Source organism: Aspergillus fischeri, genomic scaffold (assembly GCF_000149645.3).
Source record: "Aspergillus fischeri NRRL 181 1099437636247 genomic scaffold, whole genome shotgun sequence".
NCBI lineage: Eukaryota > Fungi > Ascomycota > Eurotiomycetes > Eurotiales > Aspergillaceae > Aspergillus > Aspergillus fischeri.
Window position 1 is genome coordinate 2,019,432 of NW_001509772.1, and position 17,194 is coordinate 2,036,625.

General features: G+C 49.0%; 6 protein-coding genes across 6 annotated transcripts, besides 1 other annotated feature; 3 read left to right on the plus strand and 3 right to left on the minus strand.

Annotated features, from left to right (window-relative positions):
* Positions 1-675: 675 nt before the first annotated feature.
* On the plus strand, positions 676-2,625 carry NFIA_039220 (uncharacterized protein; the record flags this gene model as incomplete). Its single annotated transcript, XM_001266242.1, has 1 exon — positions 676-2,625. One exon carries the CDS (start codon positions 676-678, stop codon positions 2,623-2,625), a length of 1,950 nt encoding a protein of 649 aa, XP_001266243.1.
* A 748-nt stretch (positions 2,626-3,373) lies between these two features.
* On the plus strand, positions 3,374-5,211 carry NFIA_039230 (putative C6 transcription factor; the record flags this gene model as incomplete). Its single annotated transcript, XM_001266243.1, has 4 exons — positions 3,374-3,456; positions 3,788-4,263; positions 4,318-4,616; positions 4,675-5,211. 4 exons carry the CDS (start codon positions 3,374-3,376, stop codon positions 5,209-5,211), a joined length of 1,395 nt encoding a protein of 464 aa, XP_001266244.1.
* Positions 5,212-6,032: 821 nt separating this feature from the next.
* On the minus strand, positions 6,033-7,020 carry NFIA_039240 (SDR family oxidoreductase; the record flags this gene model as incomplete). The annotated part of the gene is made up of 4 exons (XM_001266244.1): positions 6,033-6,299; positions 6,352-6,555; positions 6,656-6,903; positions 6,966-7,020. 4 exons carry the CDS (start codon positions 7,018-7,020, stop codon positions 6,033-6,035), a joined length of 774 nt encoding a protein of 257 aa, XP_001266245.1.
* Positions 7,021-7,823: 803 nt separating this feature from the next.
* NFIA_039250 (putative integral membrane protein) lies at positions 7,824-8,713 on the minus strand (the record flags this gene model as incomplete). The annotated part of the gene is made up of 2 exons (XM_001266245.1): positions 7,824-8,178; positions 8,256-8,713. 2 exons carry the CDS (start codon positions 8,711-8,713, stop codon positions 7,824-7,826), a joined length of 813 nt encoding a protein of 270 aa, XP_001266246.1.
* Positions 8,714-11,965: 3,252 nt separating this feature from the next.
* Positions 11,966-11,989: a microsatellite.
* Positions 11,990-12,043: 54 nt separating this feature from the next.
* Positions 12,044-13,260, minus strand: NFIA_039260 (uncharacterized protein; the record flags this gene model as incomplete). Its single annotated transcript, XM_001266246.1, has 5 exons — positions 12,044-12,177; positions 12,252-12,321; positions 12,385-12,707; positions 12,760-12,915; positions 12,969-13,260. The coding sequence occupies 5 exons, from the start codon at positions 13,258-13,260 to the stop codon at positions 12,044-12,046; spliced, it is 975 nt and encodes a 324-aa protein (XP_001266247.1).
* Positions 13,261-14,786: 1,526 nt separating this feature from the next.
* On the plus strand, positions 14,787-16,722 carry NFIA_039270 (putative MFS sugar transporter; the record flags this gene model as incomplete). Its single annotated transcript, XM_001266247.1, has 8 exons — positions 14,787-14,858; positions 14,922-15,196; positions 15,246-15,789; positions 15,839-15,926; positions 15,973-16,171; positions 16,221-16,321; positions 16,372-16,470; positions 16,520-16,722. The coding sequence occupies 8 exons, from the start codon at positions 14,787-14,789 to the stop codon at positions 16,720-16,722; spliced, it is 1,581 nt and encodes a 526-aa protein (XP_001266248.1).
* Positions 16,723-17,194: the final 472 nt, after the last annotated feature.

Consider the following 17,194-nt stretch of genomic DNA (forward strand, 5'->3'; position numbering starts at 1 on the left):
ATGGGGAAATTGAGTTCTTTTCAGAGAATCGCAGCTGGGCCACGCCTCACGCCATGACAACGAACAGATCCTCGTAGGGAGATCCGCCGTTCCTTCGCTGCATATTCATTAATGCCACGGCTCCCTTGCAATATCACGCGGAGCAGAAGGCACATCGAGACTGAAGCTAAAGTGCCTAGCTCTACCAACATGGTCGGCATACAGAGTAGGATCAACAGTTTACAACAACTATCGCCTGATGGACTCAATAGTCCGCCGATTAGTTGTCAAAGTGGCTTGGCGGGAACAAGTCCGAGAGCATGCGTTACCGTGAGGCATCAGAGAATACTCAGGGTACGGTCGTTGGATTCTCAAATCTGTGAAAAACATTATCATAATGAGACTGACGACAAAAGGGCTTAGGAAAGGTATCGGATTCAGATGTCTGGTGGACGAACTGTCTCCATACTAGTTCTGTTTAAACTACTCTCGGCCTAACCCAATCGGTGATTTCCCCTCAGTCAAAAAATTTCTGGAAAAAGTTGAAATGTTTCCCCGCAATTTCTCCATCTCCAAATCATCGAGTCAAAAAAAGAAGCCTGCCAATTAAATCGGAGTTAGTTGGTGGTCTCATGAGTGCTATGCGACATTCATAGCGATCTGTATCTGACTTCTATTTCCCTATTCAGCGCACGCATGCCGCGTCCTCGACCCATGCCACTCCCCGAGGAGTGGACAGATCCTGACGCTTACGTTGACGCCCTCCTGTCCTTTACGACTTCATCTGAGCTATTCATCCATGTGTGCGGGGGTGTACATATACTGGACTTTCTGACTCGCGAACCCGATTTGTACGATTCACTTCTGCCACTGGATTGGCGGACATTCTTCGAGAAGCACGACATTCAAGATATACTAGACCTATTGTTGAGAGAAGATATACCGCCGCTGTTGCAGCAGAGTCGCGAGTTCTCTGAAAGCGATCCGAGTCGAGATGCAGAGGCTAGTTGGAGAGGGCAGCCTCTCCCTCCAATCGACCTCCTTGAATACATTCATCAGATCCGTCGTCTCAGCCTGGGGAGAGATTTCACATCAAGACAGTCTGGCAAGGTGTCGCTACCTCACCATCTTTCGGTGGGAATGAATCAGAAGAAATATCACGAGGTTGCGCACTTTTCCAAATATGTTAACGATCTATGTGACACCGTTGCGGAAGAACGGGGCGAGGCTATATCGCACATTGTCGACTTCGGATCAGGCCAGAACTATCTTGGACGGACGCTGGCGAGCCCTCCTTACAGCAGGCATATAATTGCAATCGAACGCAAACACCAGTTTATCAGCGGCGCGAAGGGTATGGATATTCATGCAAAACTAGCGAAGAAACAGAAGAGAATCGTTTACAAGACCAATGGCAGGAGGAACCGCAAGGGCTTGGAGAATGATCAGGATACGACGCCGTCCACTCCTGAGGTGGAGCTAGTTGAAAACGTACCTAATGATGCTTCCACCGAGCCTGGCGCTGGTGACGGTGAAGATAGCACGGTTTTCAATGTTTTGCTGGACATTGATATCCAACCGGACGAGTGGGGAACTAGCCCTTACAAGAATGGGCCACCCAAGAAATTTGTGGACAAGAAAGAAGATGAACTTGTGCACAGAGGAGCCATGGATTACATCGAGCACGAAATCAAAGACGGATACCTGGAGCCTATAATCAAGGATGTGATCAAATCTCGATCTTTGGAGACCGAAGGCTCCCAAGGCTCCGTCATTGACCGAAACTCAAGACCTGAGGGAAAGGCAGGGGATCCTAACGTCATGGTCATTTCCCTTCATTCATGTGGCAACCTTCTTCATCATGGTGTCAGATCTTTAGTTCTCAACCCGTCTGTCAAAGCTATCGCAATGATCGGATGCTGCTATAACTTGGTGACTGAAAGGCTGGGCCCGGCCACATACAAGGTCCCCATCCTCCGCACTCAACATCCTCGCTTGACCCAAGATGCCTGTGCGTATGACCCTCATGGGTTCCCCATGTCGAAACGTCTGGAATCGTATGAACATGTCAGTGGGACTGGCGTGAAACTGAATATCACCGCACGTTCGATGTCTCTACAAGCACCCTACAACTGGGGCAGAGAAGATAGCGAAGCGTTCTTCACGCGGCACTTCTACCGAGCCCTTCTCCAGCGCATTTTTGTCGACCGTGGCGTGGTAGAGAAACCCGTTAACCCGACGGATCTCTATGGATTGGAGACTGGCGGCCCTGACGCGGTAGGAAATCCTTTGATTGTCGGTTCGTTGCGAAAGGCCGCCTTTACGTCGTTTTCTGCATACGTTCATGCTGCAGTGGCTAAGCTGGGTAAGGACCCGCACAATGGAGAGAAGGTCAAGGCAAGGATGGCCGGCATTACAGAGGAAGAAGTGAAGCGCTATGAAGCGGAATATTGGCCCCGAAAGAAGCATCTTAGTGTCACTTGGGCTCTGATGGCTTTCAGTTCAGCACTTGTCGAGGCCCTCATTGTCGTGGACCGGTGGCAATTTCTGCGTGAGCATGACACTGTCAAGGATTGCTGGGTTGAGCCTGTTTTCGAATACAGCGAAAGCCCTAGGAATCTCGCCGTGATCGGAATTAAGAAATGATCCCATGACCTGTTATTTGGCAGAAGTCATGACGCATACACGCTTTGACGATTCGCCGCGAGGCATTTGGCCGACAGCTATTCATGGTCATCCGCCTAGCATGGCAGCGGTCGCATTCCCCTTCATGACGCATATTCGGCGTTCTCACTCGTAAGCTGGACCAGGCACAAAGCATGGAGCAGAGACGAGCTCCTCAAGGCGGCTCATCGCGATGCGGAGGCCGGATGCTCGTACAATACCGCGAGGCGACATAAAAGTAGTCCCTGCATTTTCTGCGAACCCAACAGAGCGACGGCCAGCTAGAGGTCTCCCGAGTTTTATTTCATCATTTTTGTGGAAGAAGGATAGAGGTACGATTGATGACTGTATAGACATAGAGTGCGATATAGTTCCTTTGAGACTTTATACCAATGCATTAACGAGGAAATGAGCAAACGGATGCTTGCTTCTCTTCCGATGTGGTTATCCCTCGAGATGCATGTGTCAATTTCTCCCCTCATTCAGAGATGTATTTGGTGCAGTTGACATCGTTAACTTGTTAGGAATAGTGTGGTACCCTAAGAAGACGTAGTAAGCAAAGTGATGACTGAACTGGGTGCCCGCCTTTTCGGAGTCCGCGGGTTCCGACGCCACTGTCAGTCCAACATCCAAGGCAACACAATTCGCATTTCACGATAGCAAGAGTATTTTATATTTTACCTCATATGTGCCGAGTGCCGACAAAGATACTAGTCTATCTAGAGTCGATATGGGTGACAAGCAACAAATGGAGGCCGAGGGAGCCGAATGTGACAGGAAGGAGCTTCTCAACAAGCGTGCGGTGAGTGTAGGGTAGTATGCAAGGGATTGGCATTCCGCTAACGAGCTGCAGTGTGACCAATGTCGTCTCAGAAAGGTATGCTGATAGAAGAATTGATGCCCTGAGCGCTTGGGGCCACAGGGCCACATCATATTGCTGTTTTTCGAATTGACCATCCGTACTATCGACAGGTACGCTGCGATAAGGGGTCACCATGCTCGAATTGTCGCAGTGCAGGAATCGTCTGCCGCTCAACAGGTGCAGGGCAGAAACCCAAGGAGGATCGCAGACGGGTTCTAATTTCCAGCCAGTAGTGAGTAGGAAGCACTTGGCCTGTCGATGCTCTTGTCTGACTTGCTACAGCGAGAAGAAGATCGATCTTATCGAGGAACGTCTGGGTAATATTGAAGAAGTCCTTCTTGAGTTGAAATCTAGCCTTGCTCGCAATTCCAATACTGCTGAGCCGTGCTACCACGTGACTCCTGCCTCGAAGCAAATGTCTCCAGATACATCTGGCTTTGCTTCCAATACAACAGCCGCGTTGGAACATGAGTCTGGTACTGGCTTTGAGGGCAACTCATCCCTCGCGGCTCATTCCGCCTACGCAAGTGCGTTTCTAGAGACCGTCGTTTCGCGAAGCGCGCCTCAAGTTTCTACCCCGAAGATCAATGCAGCGCTCGCGGCACTAAGGCAAATCGTGAACATGCAGAGTCAACCACCTGGGTCTTCGTCAAAAGATGTTCCATTGCCGAATCAGAAAAGCTGTCGAGGTTCGAACTTGCGAGACCTGGTCATGCCCCCAATTGAGGTGGTTCTGCCAATTTTGCGCCAAATAAAAGGTACTTTTCTCCAAGCTTTTATGATCAGAGTGACCGGGGTTGACGCATACCTAGAGAATATCCCTTTGGCCTTCGCATGCTACTTTCCTTTCCTCAGTGTTGATGACTTTATCCAGAAATGCCGCGAGGTGTACTTTGCAACAGAAGATTACTCTGACGCCACTTTCATGGTAGTCAATTGCGGCTTGTATCATATCTTTCTTGAGTATAGCTTCCTTGCGGAAAGTCCACGGATTCGAGACGATTACCAGAAGTACATCCAGCTTTGCCGGAAAAATTTCGAAACCGTGCTAGCAAGCTTGACATTGTTGATGCCGGCAAGATCGGAGTTAATTGAAGCGCTTACCTTGGGAGTAAGCTATTCGCGCCCGCTGTTGCTCAGCCAAGTCAACTAACCGTTCCGTCTCTTAGGCTATTCATGCCATTGAAACATCCAAGCCTTCGTTTGCCTGGACGCTGACGTCAAATGCAGCTCGGCTGTGTCAGAATCTTGGATATCACCGGAGTTCATCGATGAGTCAGTTTAGCGATAATGAGAAAGTAAAAGCGCTTTCGCTCTTTTTGTGTGTTTACTGTCTCGACAAGGCTCTTTCACTCAGACTAGGGCGTGCATCATCTATACAGGATTTTGATATTATTATTACCATCCCTGAGGATTTAGGAGGGTTCAAAGTCGACGAACCTTGGAGAACAATGTATCATCTATGGGTGAAGATCGCCGAGATTCAAGGAAAGGTCTACGAGCAGCTTTACAGTCCGGCGGCTTTAAGTCGACCGGAACGCGAAAGGGTACTTTGCGCTCGTCAATTGGCGTCGGAGATGGAAGTAGCCGTCATGGAGCCATTCAAGGTAGGCATTCCGTGGAGATCAAGTTACCACAAGGGAAGCTTTTTGATTGACGGATCCCTAGGAGCTCGAAAGGTCGTCACGTCCTCTATCGGAGACTGAAGGCTTCTTGATTAAATCGGATGAAGTCAGCAGGTTGGCTATATTGACTTTAATCTACAGAGCGATTCCTGCATCAGGGGCATCCGCCACTACTTTTGTACCCGAATGCATAGAGACGGCACGGGCTGCATTGGAGTCGCATCAGGTTTGCATGACAAGTTTAAGGGAAAGTAACGAGGCTATGAAATGCTCATATCTCCATTGGTGAGTGTGTCTTGTGTTGTCTTGACGAAAAGATGTCCATTTTCTGATGATTCTTCAGGTCCATCCTCTACTCGCCGTTTGTCCCGTTTATAGTTATCTTTTGCCACGTCATTGAGACTTCCTCTCGAGACGATCTCGCGAGACTAGAAGACTTCGTTTCCTCACTCGGACCAAACTGTTTCCTTTCCGAGGCCATCACGAAACTACATAGTCTTTGTCAAGTACTCAGCAACGTTGCGACGCTATATGTAGAGGCGAAAGCACAGGCCCAGATACAGGAAAACCAGGATCTAGCATCTGTGGGTCAGGAGTTCGATACATATCTGAGTGCTCTTGGCCTGGCCCCTGCATCAGGAGTCGGCGGTTTCCGTTGGAATACTGCTGCGTCGGATTCATTGGCAGCAAGGTCTATGCCTGGACTTGAGAATAGTATGGAAGGACATGACCTTCCAGCTGGCGTCATACCACAGACACAACTGGGAAGCTGGTTTTCTGGAAACCAACATATGATGGGATTGTTGGAAGAAGATATGTCATTATGGGATCCGGCTACATGGCCTTACTCTTGAAATGTGACCACAGACGGAATCCGTCGTACCGAAATGATTCACTTCAGATCATATACACTTGCCACCATCGACGATCATCTCCGTGCCGTTGATGAAACTGCCCTCATCACTCGCAAGGTACAAACACATATTCGCCACATCATCTGGGTCGGTCAACCGGCCGAGGGGCACATTCCCGATAAACTTTTCACGGTTCTCAGGCGTGTCCTCCATGCCAGTGAACATGGAAAATAGACCCGTCCCGGACAAGAGAGGACTGACTGTGTTGACGCGGATATTGTGGGGGCCGTACTCAGCCGCAAGCCCTTTGGTGGCCTACTGTTGTCAGCCGGCAGAGTTCAACAAAAGTCAAGCACAGGAGTCTTACATTGGAAACAGCGCCCTTGGATGCATTGTACCACACCAATCCCGGTCGGGGCCTCGAGGCTCCAGTGGAGGAGATGTTGATCATAGAACCTCCTTGGCCCTGCTGGATTAACCGCCCCATCAATGCTTTCGATGCAAGGAAGATGCTCCGAACATTAACATTGAACACACGTTCCCACTCCTCCTCGGTGACTTCCAAAGTGGGCTGTAGGGCACGGTCGTCAGCCAAGGGGCACCTCAATAAGATTCACACCGACATCACCCATCGGGAGCAGGCCAGCCGTTGTTCATCTGATAGTCCGAACCTTATTCCTGTATGTAGTTCCGGCATTGTTGACCAGCACGTCCAATCGACCAAACTTGGCAAAGGCAAGATCCATGACCTCGTCCCAGTCCGAAGCGCTCGTGACGTCCATCTTGTAGCAGACCAGGTTTTCGGGATTTTGTGCGGCGATCTTCTCTCCGTTCTCGACATTGATATCGGCGACAATCACCTTGGCGCCCTCCTCACCGAAGCGCCGAGATATGGCCGCGCCGAAGCCCGAGCCTCCTCCTATGCCTGGGTTAACGAGACTTCACGGTATTGCATTGGTGCTCTGGGAATCTAGGGAATACCTGTTACAATGGCGACCTTGCCCTGAAGACGCGCACCGGCTGGAGCTTTGGTCATCTTGATTGCAGCGTATCTTAAACGAAGATAGATCGACAGTCGTACAGCGTATCTCTCATATAAATAAAGGCAAGGACAACGCCATTTATATACCTAAAGCCTATAGCAAAGAGGGGTCAGCTCGTGCGGAGACATTGCGGCGCAATGCCGATTCCCGAGTCGTCCCCATCCCAGCATCAGCCGTTTGCACCCTTTTCTTCTTGAACTAACCCATCAGATCCACATATTTTCGAATCTACAGGCACAAATACAAGCAGCTATTTTCTCTCTTGGGCGCTGTTGAAGGGGGCATGATACGACACAGACAATGCCAACCCTGCGGGGTATTTCCTCTCATATATCCATTGGACCATTGCCCGGGAAGATGGCCGCAGCCCGCAACACCGGAGTTACTCCATAGCTGTAACTTTACCACGAATGATTAGAAACTGAGGTCGGCCAGCCCCTGGTTTATGCTTTATTTATATCAGTCGTCTCACAGATGTGCACAGGCTTGATTATCCGATCTGCTTCAATTCCGATTAGTCGTCTGACCAGTCTTTGGTACTCCAGTGTCCTTACCCTTTGGCAGGCGCAGAAGGAGTAATTCTTAATTATTTCATTTCCAAAGTATGTTCAATCCTCGTTTATAGAATAAGTACAATGTTATGTTCGTAATAGAATGTTCATCGGTAGAAGTAAGAAAAGAAAAGAAAGAAGAAAGATGGTGAGGGTATCATCCGCGTAGCCAATATTAACCAACCCAAGCCTGTACCTCCTTTCGGCCCCTAAACGTAAACGCCTTAGTTTCTGTCGACAGACGCTTAGTGAGTCGTCACCGACGTCGACACATCCACCGTCTTCATGATACCCATAGCCTCCGACGGCACAACCCGCCGCGACGATGTATCTCCCCGAATCGACGTCTCGATCTTCGGATCCCCCTGCGCATTGTGCATGAGGATCTCCTGATCGGACGCGGTATCCAAGTAGCTCATCTGGTGTTTGCTGCGGCTGAGTCTCCGATCCGTGCGGCTCTGCTTCGTCACTTTGCTGAGTTCGTGTGTGGAGGTATGGGTTGCTTTGTTGTTGCTGGAGTATTCGTGGAGGACTCGGCTGAGCAGAGCGGAGAGGGAGGGGAGGCAGGCGCAGATGACCCCGATGGCGATTTCGGCGTTTCTGCGAGAGGAAAATTCTTGTTAGTGCTTGTGCTTGTGTGGTGCGGGGAAATGAAGCGGAGAGGGGGGAAAACACACCCAAACATATTTATCCGCATAAACGAATAAGTCCCGTCTTTGGACTGTCCGGTTTTGAGAATGAGGATGAGACGGACTACGCTAGATGCGCAGGCAAGGCCTCCGGCGCCGAGGATGCCCATCACGCGCAGCTTCTTGCGCATGGCCATTTGGAGGCTCAGAGTTAGCGGGAGCGGGAGGATGAGGATGATGATGTCGCTGACGACGCTGACGACTGCGTCGGCGAGGATGATTGCCGACTGGTCCAGACAGGTGCCGTTTGCGTTTTCGTCCCAGAATCTTTCGATTGGTTTGCAGATGCGGATTTTGACGATCACGGCGGGGATGTAGTAGAGAAGCATGATTACCAGGAAGATGTAGATGAAAAGAACGGCTTTGCGATAGGGGCTGAACACTCTTGTCATGATCCAGAGGAGTGATATTTTGGTCAGGAATGCCGTCGGTCCGTACATGACCATTGTCACGTAGACGGTCTACGGTGGGTTGAGGTTAGGGACTGATGAATCTGCTAAGATGGGGAAGCAACCAGACCTTGTGAAAAGGGATCAGGTAGGAGTCTGGCACATCACTCTGGTGCAGTCCGCCTCCGTAATGTCCCACTGCGAGCTGTTAGCAGCCAGAGTTGCAAGTGAAATTCAAATACTAACTGATGAGGGCGATGATAGAGTACATGACTCCAAGGAACTATCTCTCTCACCCATGTCAGTATGGATAAGTCATAAGTGAATGGCTACAACGGCAAAGGAAATTGTATACCCAAGCGCCCATGCAAGTCCCTGTATGATGGTCAGTGTCTCACATTGGTTAAGCAATTATTGGCCACGCACAGTCTTCCTTCCCGAACCCGTTAAGAATGAATATTCGAGTGTAGACACGTAACCCAAAGAATACAGTCATGGCCACAATGCATAGTATCTGAGTCGCCGTATTCCAATTCTGCATTGTCCTGTCCACGGAATCGCCAGCATCTCGCCCAAGCATCACTGCGAGCGCCATGGTAATGGCTGCCCCGCGGTACTCTTGAATAAGAGATACGAGATCTAATTCTTGATCTGATTAAGGAAATCTTGAGCGCGAAAAAGAAAAGAACATTAAAAAGGGATCTATGGCCTGATGGATCACATGGAGTGATATTTGTATGAAACAGAACTGTGGACTACAATTAACCTATGACAGATGCGCTAGACTCTCATCTAAGAGCGTTGTCTCTGTTGGTTCGCCATTCTTCAAGATCGATTTGGCAGTCCCCAGCTCCACACCCCTGACCATCGGGAGAGTCGTCTATTGTCCAGCACCACCAGAACGGTAGACTTTGACGATCGACGTCGACACAGAAACTCTTGGCCTGTTCCTGCAGAAATTAGCTGGAAATGTTCCTGCAGTCCGGCCGTACGATAATACATGAAGTAATTGACGATCAGGGTAGTAAAAGTATTGTGTGATCTAGTTTAGACATCAAAATTGAGGTGAGAATTTATTGTAATGATACAATTATATTGACAAATTAATGAGATGCTCCACAGTGCGTCGGGTTCCTACCGACTTGTAAATTTCCACAATAGGATGGAGGCAAGTATGGTCTGTCAGCAGGGGAAGCAGGACAGCATTGACGAGATTTATCTACCTCTGGTCAGACATGAGCATGCTGAACTATATTTTCAGTTAAACCTTTGACCGTTCCCATATACGGCAGGACGTTTAACATGCCAAGAACGATCTAATGAAGTCAACCTAGGAAGTTGTATTCTGGCACTCAGGATCTGGACAGGATTTGGCTGGTCTTAGACAGTCAGGCTATCTACTGTAGGTAGTCGGCGAAGAGACTGCCTAGATACGCGGGACGGGCTTATCCAAAGAGAAGAGTCGAGGCTATCGGCCAAGAATCATTGATTGGTTTTAAGAATTGCTCAGAGCAGGGCTAAACAGTCGTGGAAATGACTGTTTTAATCAATTTGATTGAGCGGCTGGTTTTCGTCCTCCACCACAGAGAAACTTCGGAAACCTCACTCTTGCTGGAGATCTGACCCTATTCATATACTTATATTGCCGGTTTCAAGGGTCCATGCATCTAAGATGAGATCTGTGGTACTTTGATGGCTTTCATCGAGATAGCAGAGCCGTGGTAGCACAAAGTGCAACCGTGCAAAGCATGGGCCGATGGCAGTCGATTCAAAAGAGGGAAAACCCCAACAACAGCCACCCATTCCGGCCCCCACCACAAGAAAAGGCAAAGTCAAACGAAAGAAAAGAGAAGAAAATGAAGAAGGGAAAATGAGACAAAAAACAATGGTCTTTGATGTGTCTCTGACAAAGGCATTATCATGCAAGCTTCGTACCCCTGTTCGTCAGGTAGTTATCATTACGAAAGATCTTTTTTTTTAAGACCAACAATAGGGGCAGCCTTGATACCAGCTTACCCCATAGCGGGGATCGGACCCCACTTGCCGCCACCGCGCCGCCTTTAGGCCGTGTCCTTTCCTAATTGGGATAAAGAAACGTGAGCTACCATTCACCGGCGATGGATGAAACGGTAAGCTTTGGTATTACAGCAGTAACTTTGGTGACGGTCGATCATTGGAAACCAATTTACCAGAGTTTACGGAGATATAATCTGTCAGATTCGCTTAGGAGCTTATACTTTCAGCATATAATATGACAACTATTTTCTGCCATCAGCATTCTTCGTTCAGCATTCAAATGTGTGACTCTCGACGGACGATACTGAGCACATTTCTCCAGAGAAATGGACAAATTTCAAGTGCAGCAGTAGTCTCACTACTATTACGACTAGTTTCGGACGATAAACTCTAACCTGCCTGACATTTGTCGATCACTTATGAAGAACAGAAACTGCCGGATCCACCATCACAAACCAAAATGGCGTGGTTTCAGGGCATGGGGCCGTTTTCCAGGCTTCTCCTCTGTACAATCGAAGATCACCTTGCTTCCGAGGTGTCGTTCTTCAGTCTCTCTTAGGTGCTGGAACAGGTTCAGTGTACCAGTTTGTACTACTATTACTACAACTACTCTGCAATATGGGGGAATGCGCCAATTGTCATCGTAATTCCGATGAAACAGGCCCCTTTTACCTGGTGTCAACGCCGGAGTCTGTCCTAAATGCCCGAAACTACGAGGAAAGTTCTGACTGCCAAGGTCCAGTCGCGTGTTTGTAGCGGTTTAAAATTTTCAGCCTGCAGGAAATAGGGAGACTGTGGACCCGTTATATGCCAGGCAGGTCCAGGCATGAACTGCTGAAGGTTGTCGCTGTCTTCTTTGCCACACGAAGCTCATAATGTCTAACTGTGGTTTTTCATTCGGGGTTCACTTGAAGCTATCGATTGGAACTATTACTTGGAGTTATCACTTGGAGTAATAAAGAGACGGCATGGATTTCTCCTATTCCAGCTGTCCAGGACAGAAAGGTCTTTCTGACTGTTGCAAATACACCATCAAAATACACCAGAGATAGTCTCGACCGGGATCGGGGAGTGGACCGGTGACTGTGTTCATATCGGTATTTAAAGCCCGAACGGTGAGTAGTACGTACTGCGTGCGACCGACTAGCCTCCTGTGTACATCGGCTTCAGACTGCGTAGGAACTACTCCGGAGTAAGGGGCATCATCATGAATCTGATACAGAATCGATTGCAATGCTTCATGTTAGACTTATTAGTTGTCATTAGGGCTTGTGGTTTACATGTCATACCACGGCCTTACGTAGTTGCCTTACGTAGTCTGGCATCCTCAAACTTCTCTTAAGGATCAGTCGATTTTTCCCTACCAGTAATCTAAAAGATTGCCATCATATTCGGAGGAGACGACACTCCACCAGGCATGTTCAAAGGCACCGAGGCGACGAAGAAACTCCAGCGCTGGAGCTCCTGGCATGTGCTCGCCAGCGCTTCCAGATCGAAAAGCTCCCCTGTTTATCAGTAACATCAACCCGTTAGCACTCCACTTTGAGCTGTTGTCTCCGCGTTTAGAGGGTTGGCTTACCAATTGGCATTCCCCATCCGGCAAGCACATACTCATGCAAGAACACATCAGGGTTCTGGGGCGGATAGACCTGTCATATCACCTTGCGTCAGCCAAGTCCACATAGGTTTTTGGTTCAACGGTCGTGTCTCACCTCCCAGCTGATCGCATCACTAGCGATAGCTGCAAAACCAGTATTCCACAACCATCGAAGCACGTCAGTGGTTGCTTCGACTCCGGCGTGCTCTGGGCTCGGATTATCCGAATACTGCTGCTTCTGCGCATCGGTCATGATAGTATCCCATTCCTTGGTGACCCCGACCCGCACAAAAAGGATATCGCCCTTTTGGAATGTGATGTTGCATTCTTTGGCAATCTCCAAGATGTCCGACAAGCGGACCTGGTGCGTTGAGAAGGTGGTATATTTGATCCCCTTCTTCTCTGCCCATGTCGCGTAGTCAATCAAGACTCCTCGTCCTAGTTTCATACTCAGCAACCAGGTTCCACTGACATGCGAGTTGAAGCTTACCTGCAATGCCCTCCTTCGCCCAGTGCTGCAGACCAATTCGGTCGTTCTTACGGTCATTGATCTCCTCAACCGTCGTGCCGCCATAGAATACACGCTCTTTCTGCCCAGGGACAGTCTGAGAAAAGTGTCTTAATCCATCCCATTGACTACTCTGCTCTAGAGTAATGACTGTTAGTTTCACATTCAAATCGAAGCCTGGTAAGACCTACGAGGATTCATAGTATATATATCATCAAAAGCAACCCCGCCAAGCAGCGGAATGATCTGATGATTGCAGGGTTGTCGGTTCAAATTCGGATAGTCAAGTTTTGTCATATCCCAGTTCATTGTGACTCGTCGGCCGGTCTTGATCTCAGCTGCCGCTGCCTTGGCCACTACCTCTGGGGTTAGAATGGCGAGTTTTCCTAGTCCCTCTTCATGACTCCCCGGCTTCCCAACCCAGACTTGTTTAGGGTTGGGGAGTTCATCGAAAGGAGTATCCCAGGGAGAGTGACTTCCCATGATGCGATTCTCTAGAGATGAATTGGGATCAGATAAATTGAAGACAAGACTATATTCAACGTTAATCTTAAGGTCTATAGCGTGCAGGGTTCTGCAGCATTCTACTTCTATAGCGCACTAGCCGGAGGAATTATCAAGCGATGGAGGGGTCAAGGAGGGGAATTTCCGGTCCTAGTCTTAGGATTGAATCAGATAAAGCGACATCAGCACTCAACACAACTTAGGCTCAAAGTACGAACTACGGAGTACAGACTACAGTGTTCAGACGCGGCATCTGGAAGCCACTTTGGAATTTATGCGCTAGTTGAGCGCCAATTATAAAATCCAGAATCCTCTCGTTAGTGCATTTGGGCCTCTGAGCTCATCATGCGCATGACTCGGAGTACTCTTGACTCTTGAGTTTTCTTGCGATTGATTCAAGTCCTGACTCCTGAGGCAATCGGATCACAGCATGACACTTTGATCTGCATAGCATGGCCCTTATCAATAGTCTTCTCTAGAACATACTAAGCAAATCAATTAATGAAAAGCAAGCTACACTATGGAATGCGTAGTGTATTGCTCTTGAGCATATGAGGAAGGTGAGAATTGCGCCAAGTTCCATCACGATGACTACCGGGTTGTAAAGCCAATACAAGCAGTGGTAAGGTAATGTAATCAAAAGACCGGGATGGAGTGGGGGCGGATGTCAAAGGGCGGAGACTGCAGATGATAAAAACATATGATTGGTTACATTGCGACAGCTGACCCCAATAAGTCTTAGCAAGACTCAATTCTGGCCTCTGTCTTAGTCGATCATTGCCAGACTATCTTCTTGGATGCGTGGGACAATGTACTATGACTAACAATTGCAGTCTAGCGATGGTCTAGCAGCAATCTATGCGCAAATAGCGAAGGAGTCAACTTTCTGCACTGTACCTGCAAGGTTTAAGCTTTCCTTTCTCATCAATCTGCAGCAAGTGGACCACGACCCCTCGTCTGCTCGGCCAATGAGGTACACAGTATGGAGTCATTTCACTCAAATCAGGCCATTCTCAAGGGCATTAGCGAGGAGCAAGTGCAAACAGATAGGCAGAGGGGAGAGCTCAAAGCTCAGTTCGCCCTCGCAAATCAGTCTCTTCAGAGCTAATGCAGGGCAAGAGACGCGACTATGATATTGGACACTATGGCAGCATGCATGGCTTGAATGTCCTGAGCATTCTTGGTGCTCGGTATCAGAATTTTCGGTGTCGACAAGCGAATCACTTCTTATCTTCACGCGGACGCTACATCAGGCGTTGACTTCTCCCAATATTGATCCCTTCTTTTTCCACCTAGAGCCGTACTTGAACAGTCTAAGTGAGGGGCTGAATCGAAACTGCTGTGAAGCTAGGAGTCCGAGTTCCCTCGTACAAGGCCCGCCCGGTCTTTTCCGCTTCCCGCAATCTCTTTTCTTCTTTGTGATACAGGTCATTTTTGCAGGGGTCAATTCCTGCATTTGCGGCTCAGCTTGGATAGCTTTGTGTATCAATCAATTTTGACACAGTATGGGGACTTTCGGTTCACAGACCAGTACCTATAACAGGCTGGTCACTATATTTGTAGCCGTTGGGTCACTGGTCAGTACCCTGCATGTCTGGGCTATATCGGGCCATCTTTGCGTCGGCTAATCTGCTCTCCAGACCTATGGTTACTGTGCTTCCATCATCGGTAGTACAATCGGGCAGCCGGGATGGTATAGCTTTTTCAAGCTCCCTGCCGAGGGAGAACCGGGATATGCCTCGATCACAACGCCGGCTATCTCTACAGCTAATGGTGTCTTCAGCGCCGGAGGTGCTGTCGGCACATTGTTCATTATGTGGTCATGTGATTACTTCGGTCGTAAGGTGAACATCCAGTTCGGTGCCTTTTTCTCCCTCTTCGGTGGCGCGCTTCAGGCTGGCGCAAACTCGCTCGAGTATGTCCTGATCCGCATTCTTGGTCAAGGCATAGCTGACATCCCGCAGAATGTTCCAAGCGGGTCGGTTCGTCTGCGGTCTCGGCATCGGTATCCTAGTCACGGTGTGTCCCATGTACCTTTCTGAAATGTCGAGCGCGTTTCGCCGTGGCTGGCTTGTCGGTCATCATGCGATCTTCCTGGTGTTTGGTTATATGCTTTCTGGTTGGGTTGGTTTCGCATGCTACTATGCCAAGGACATTGGTTCGTTCGGCTGGAGGTTCCCGCTGGCCCTTCAGTGTCTGCCGCCTCTTGTGCTCCTCATCGGATCTCCATGGCTTCCGCGCTCTCCCCGTTGGCTCATCTCAAAGGGCAAACACGAGGAAGCCAAGGTCGTCTTGGAGCGGCTCCGTCAGTCCCCCGACGACCCGGACAACCTCGTCGCTAAGGAGGAGTATTATCAGACTGCAGAACAGATTCGTTTGGAATCTGAGAGGCTGTCCGAGTACGGCAATGTGTGGAAAGCAGTCGTGAAGAAGAAGTCGTACAGAAAGCGAATGGCCATCGGGTTCCTAACTCAGTGGGGAGCAGAATTTGGTGGGCCCTTGATTATTGTTAGTATCCTGCTTGTCAAGATTGAATCAAGCACTTACAATCTGACAGAACAACTACGCGGTTTTGCTATACACAAATCTCGGCATGAAGGGCGGTATGCCTTTGCTTCTGAGCGCAGTGTGGTTGACAACAGCTGGTGAGTACATGTCAGTCAGGTTTGAGCGCATAGCTTACCCCTGCAGGTCTTATCTACAATCCCTTGGGTGCTTGGCTTCATGACAAGGTCAACTCGCGGCGGGGTATGTACATCACCGGTTTCGTTGGAATCATTATCACCACTTCATGCTTGGCTGCAATGACCGCCGAATATGCGGGCACAACAAACAAGGCCGGAAACGCCTTTGGTATTCTGTTCATATATCTCTACCTGGCGTTCCAGGGGTAGGTTTCTCCGCAGTGCTTGTGCTGTGCGACACTAACCGATGCACAGAACTTTCTGCGACACGACCATGTATCTCTATGTCTCTGAGATCTTCCCAACCGAGATCAGACCCATCGGCATGGGATTCTCCCTTTTCGGGCAGTTTGCCGGTATGTTTATCTCGGTTGTATGGTCCGAACAGCAACTAACAAGGATGCAGCTACCCTGATCTTGCTTGAGACTGCCCCTATGGGCTTCAACAATATTGGCTGGAAGTACTACCTTGTCATCATCTGCTGGTCTGCATTCTTCATTCCAGGTAAGACGGACACGCAAGTGCTCGACGAACATCCACTAATGCCTCAAAGTCATTTACTTCTTCTTCCCGGAGACCGCACGCTTGACTTTGGAAGAGATCGCGAAGAACTTTGGCGAAGAAGTTGCCGTTCATCTCACCGATGCGACCGATGAAGAGAGAGCCCAGCTGGAGCGAACTTTTGTCGACCAGAAAAGCAGTGTGCCATCTGAGCCGACTGAGCCGACCAAAGTCTTTGAGGCAAAGGCTGCTTAGAGCTTGGATATGACCTTTGGGACATCATTTATCGATCATTGACATTCGTTATATAGTAAGAGTCCTTGTTGCAGGGCACAAAATCGCTGCTCACTGACTGAAATACAGTCTGATTTTGCTTTCACGACAGCTTTACAACATGCCTGTGCCGAGCTCCGCCTCGAGGACAGATTCAAACATAGATCATATTGCAACATTGCATTTTTGCTTGAGCGACGACAGTCATTGAATAATGCGGGCGAAGCTGCGCCATTACTTTCCTTTCCTATGATAGACGTGATACCTATACCCTCTTTGATGTGTACACATATTAATACTCAGAATGAAGAGCTCGGAGTCTGTTTCCAGGCAGCCAAGAGACCGTTTTGCGCCGAGGAACCAGCAGGATTAATCCATGAAAATGAAACACAAATGTCTCACAATTCTGCAGTCACACATCCCTGATGCTCAACGGCCAAGGCTGCAGAATTCG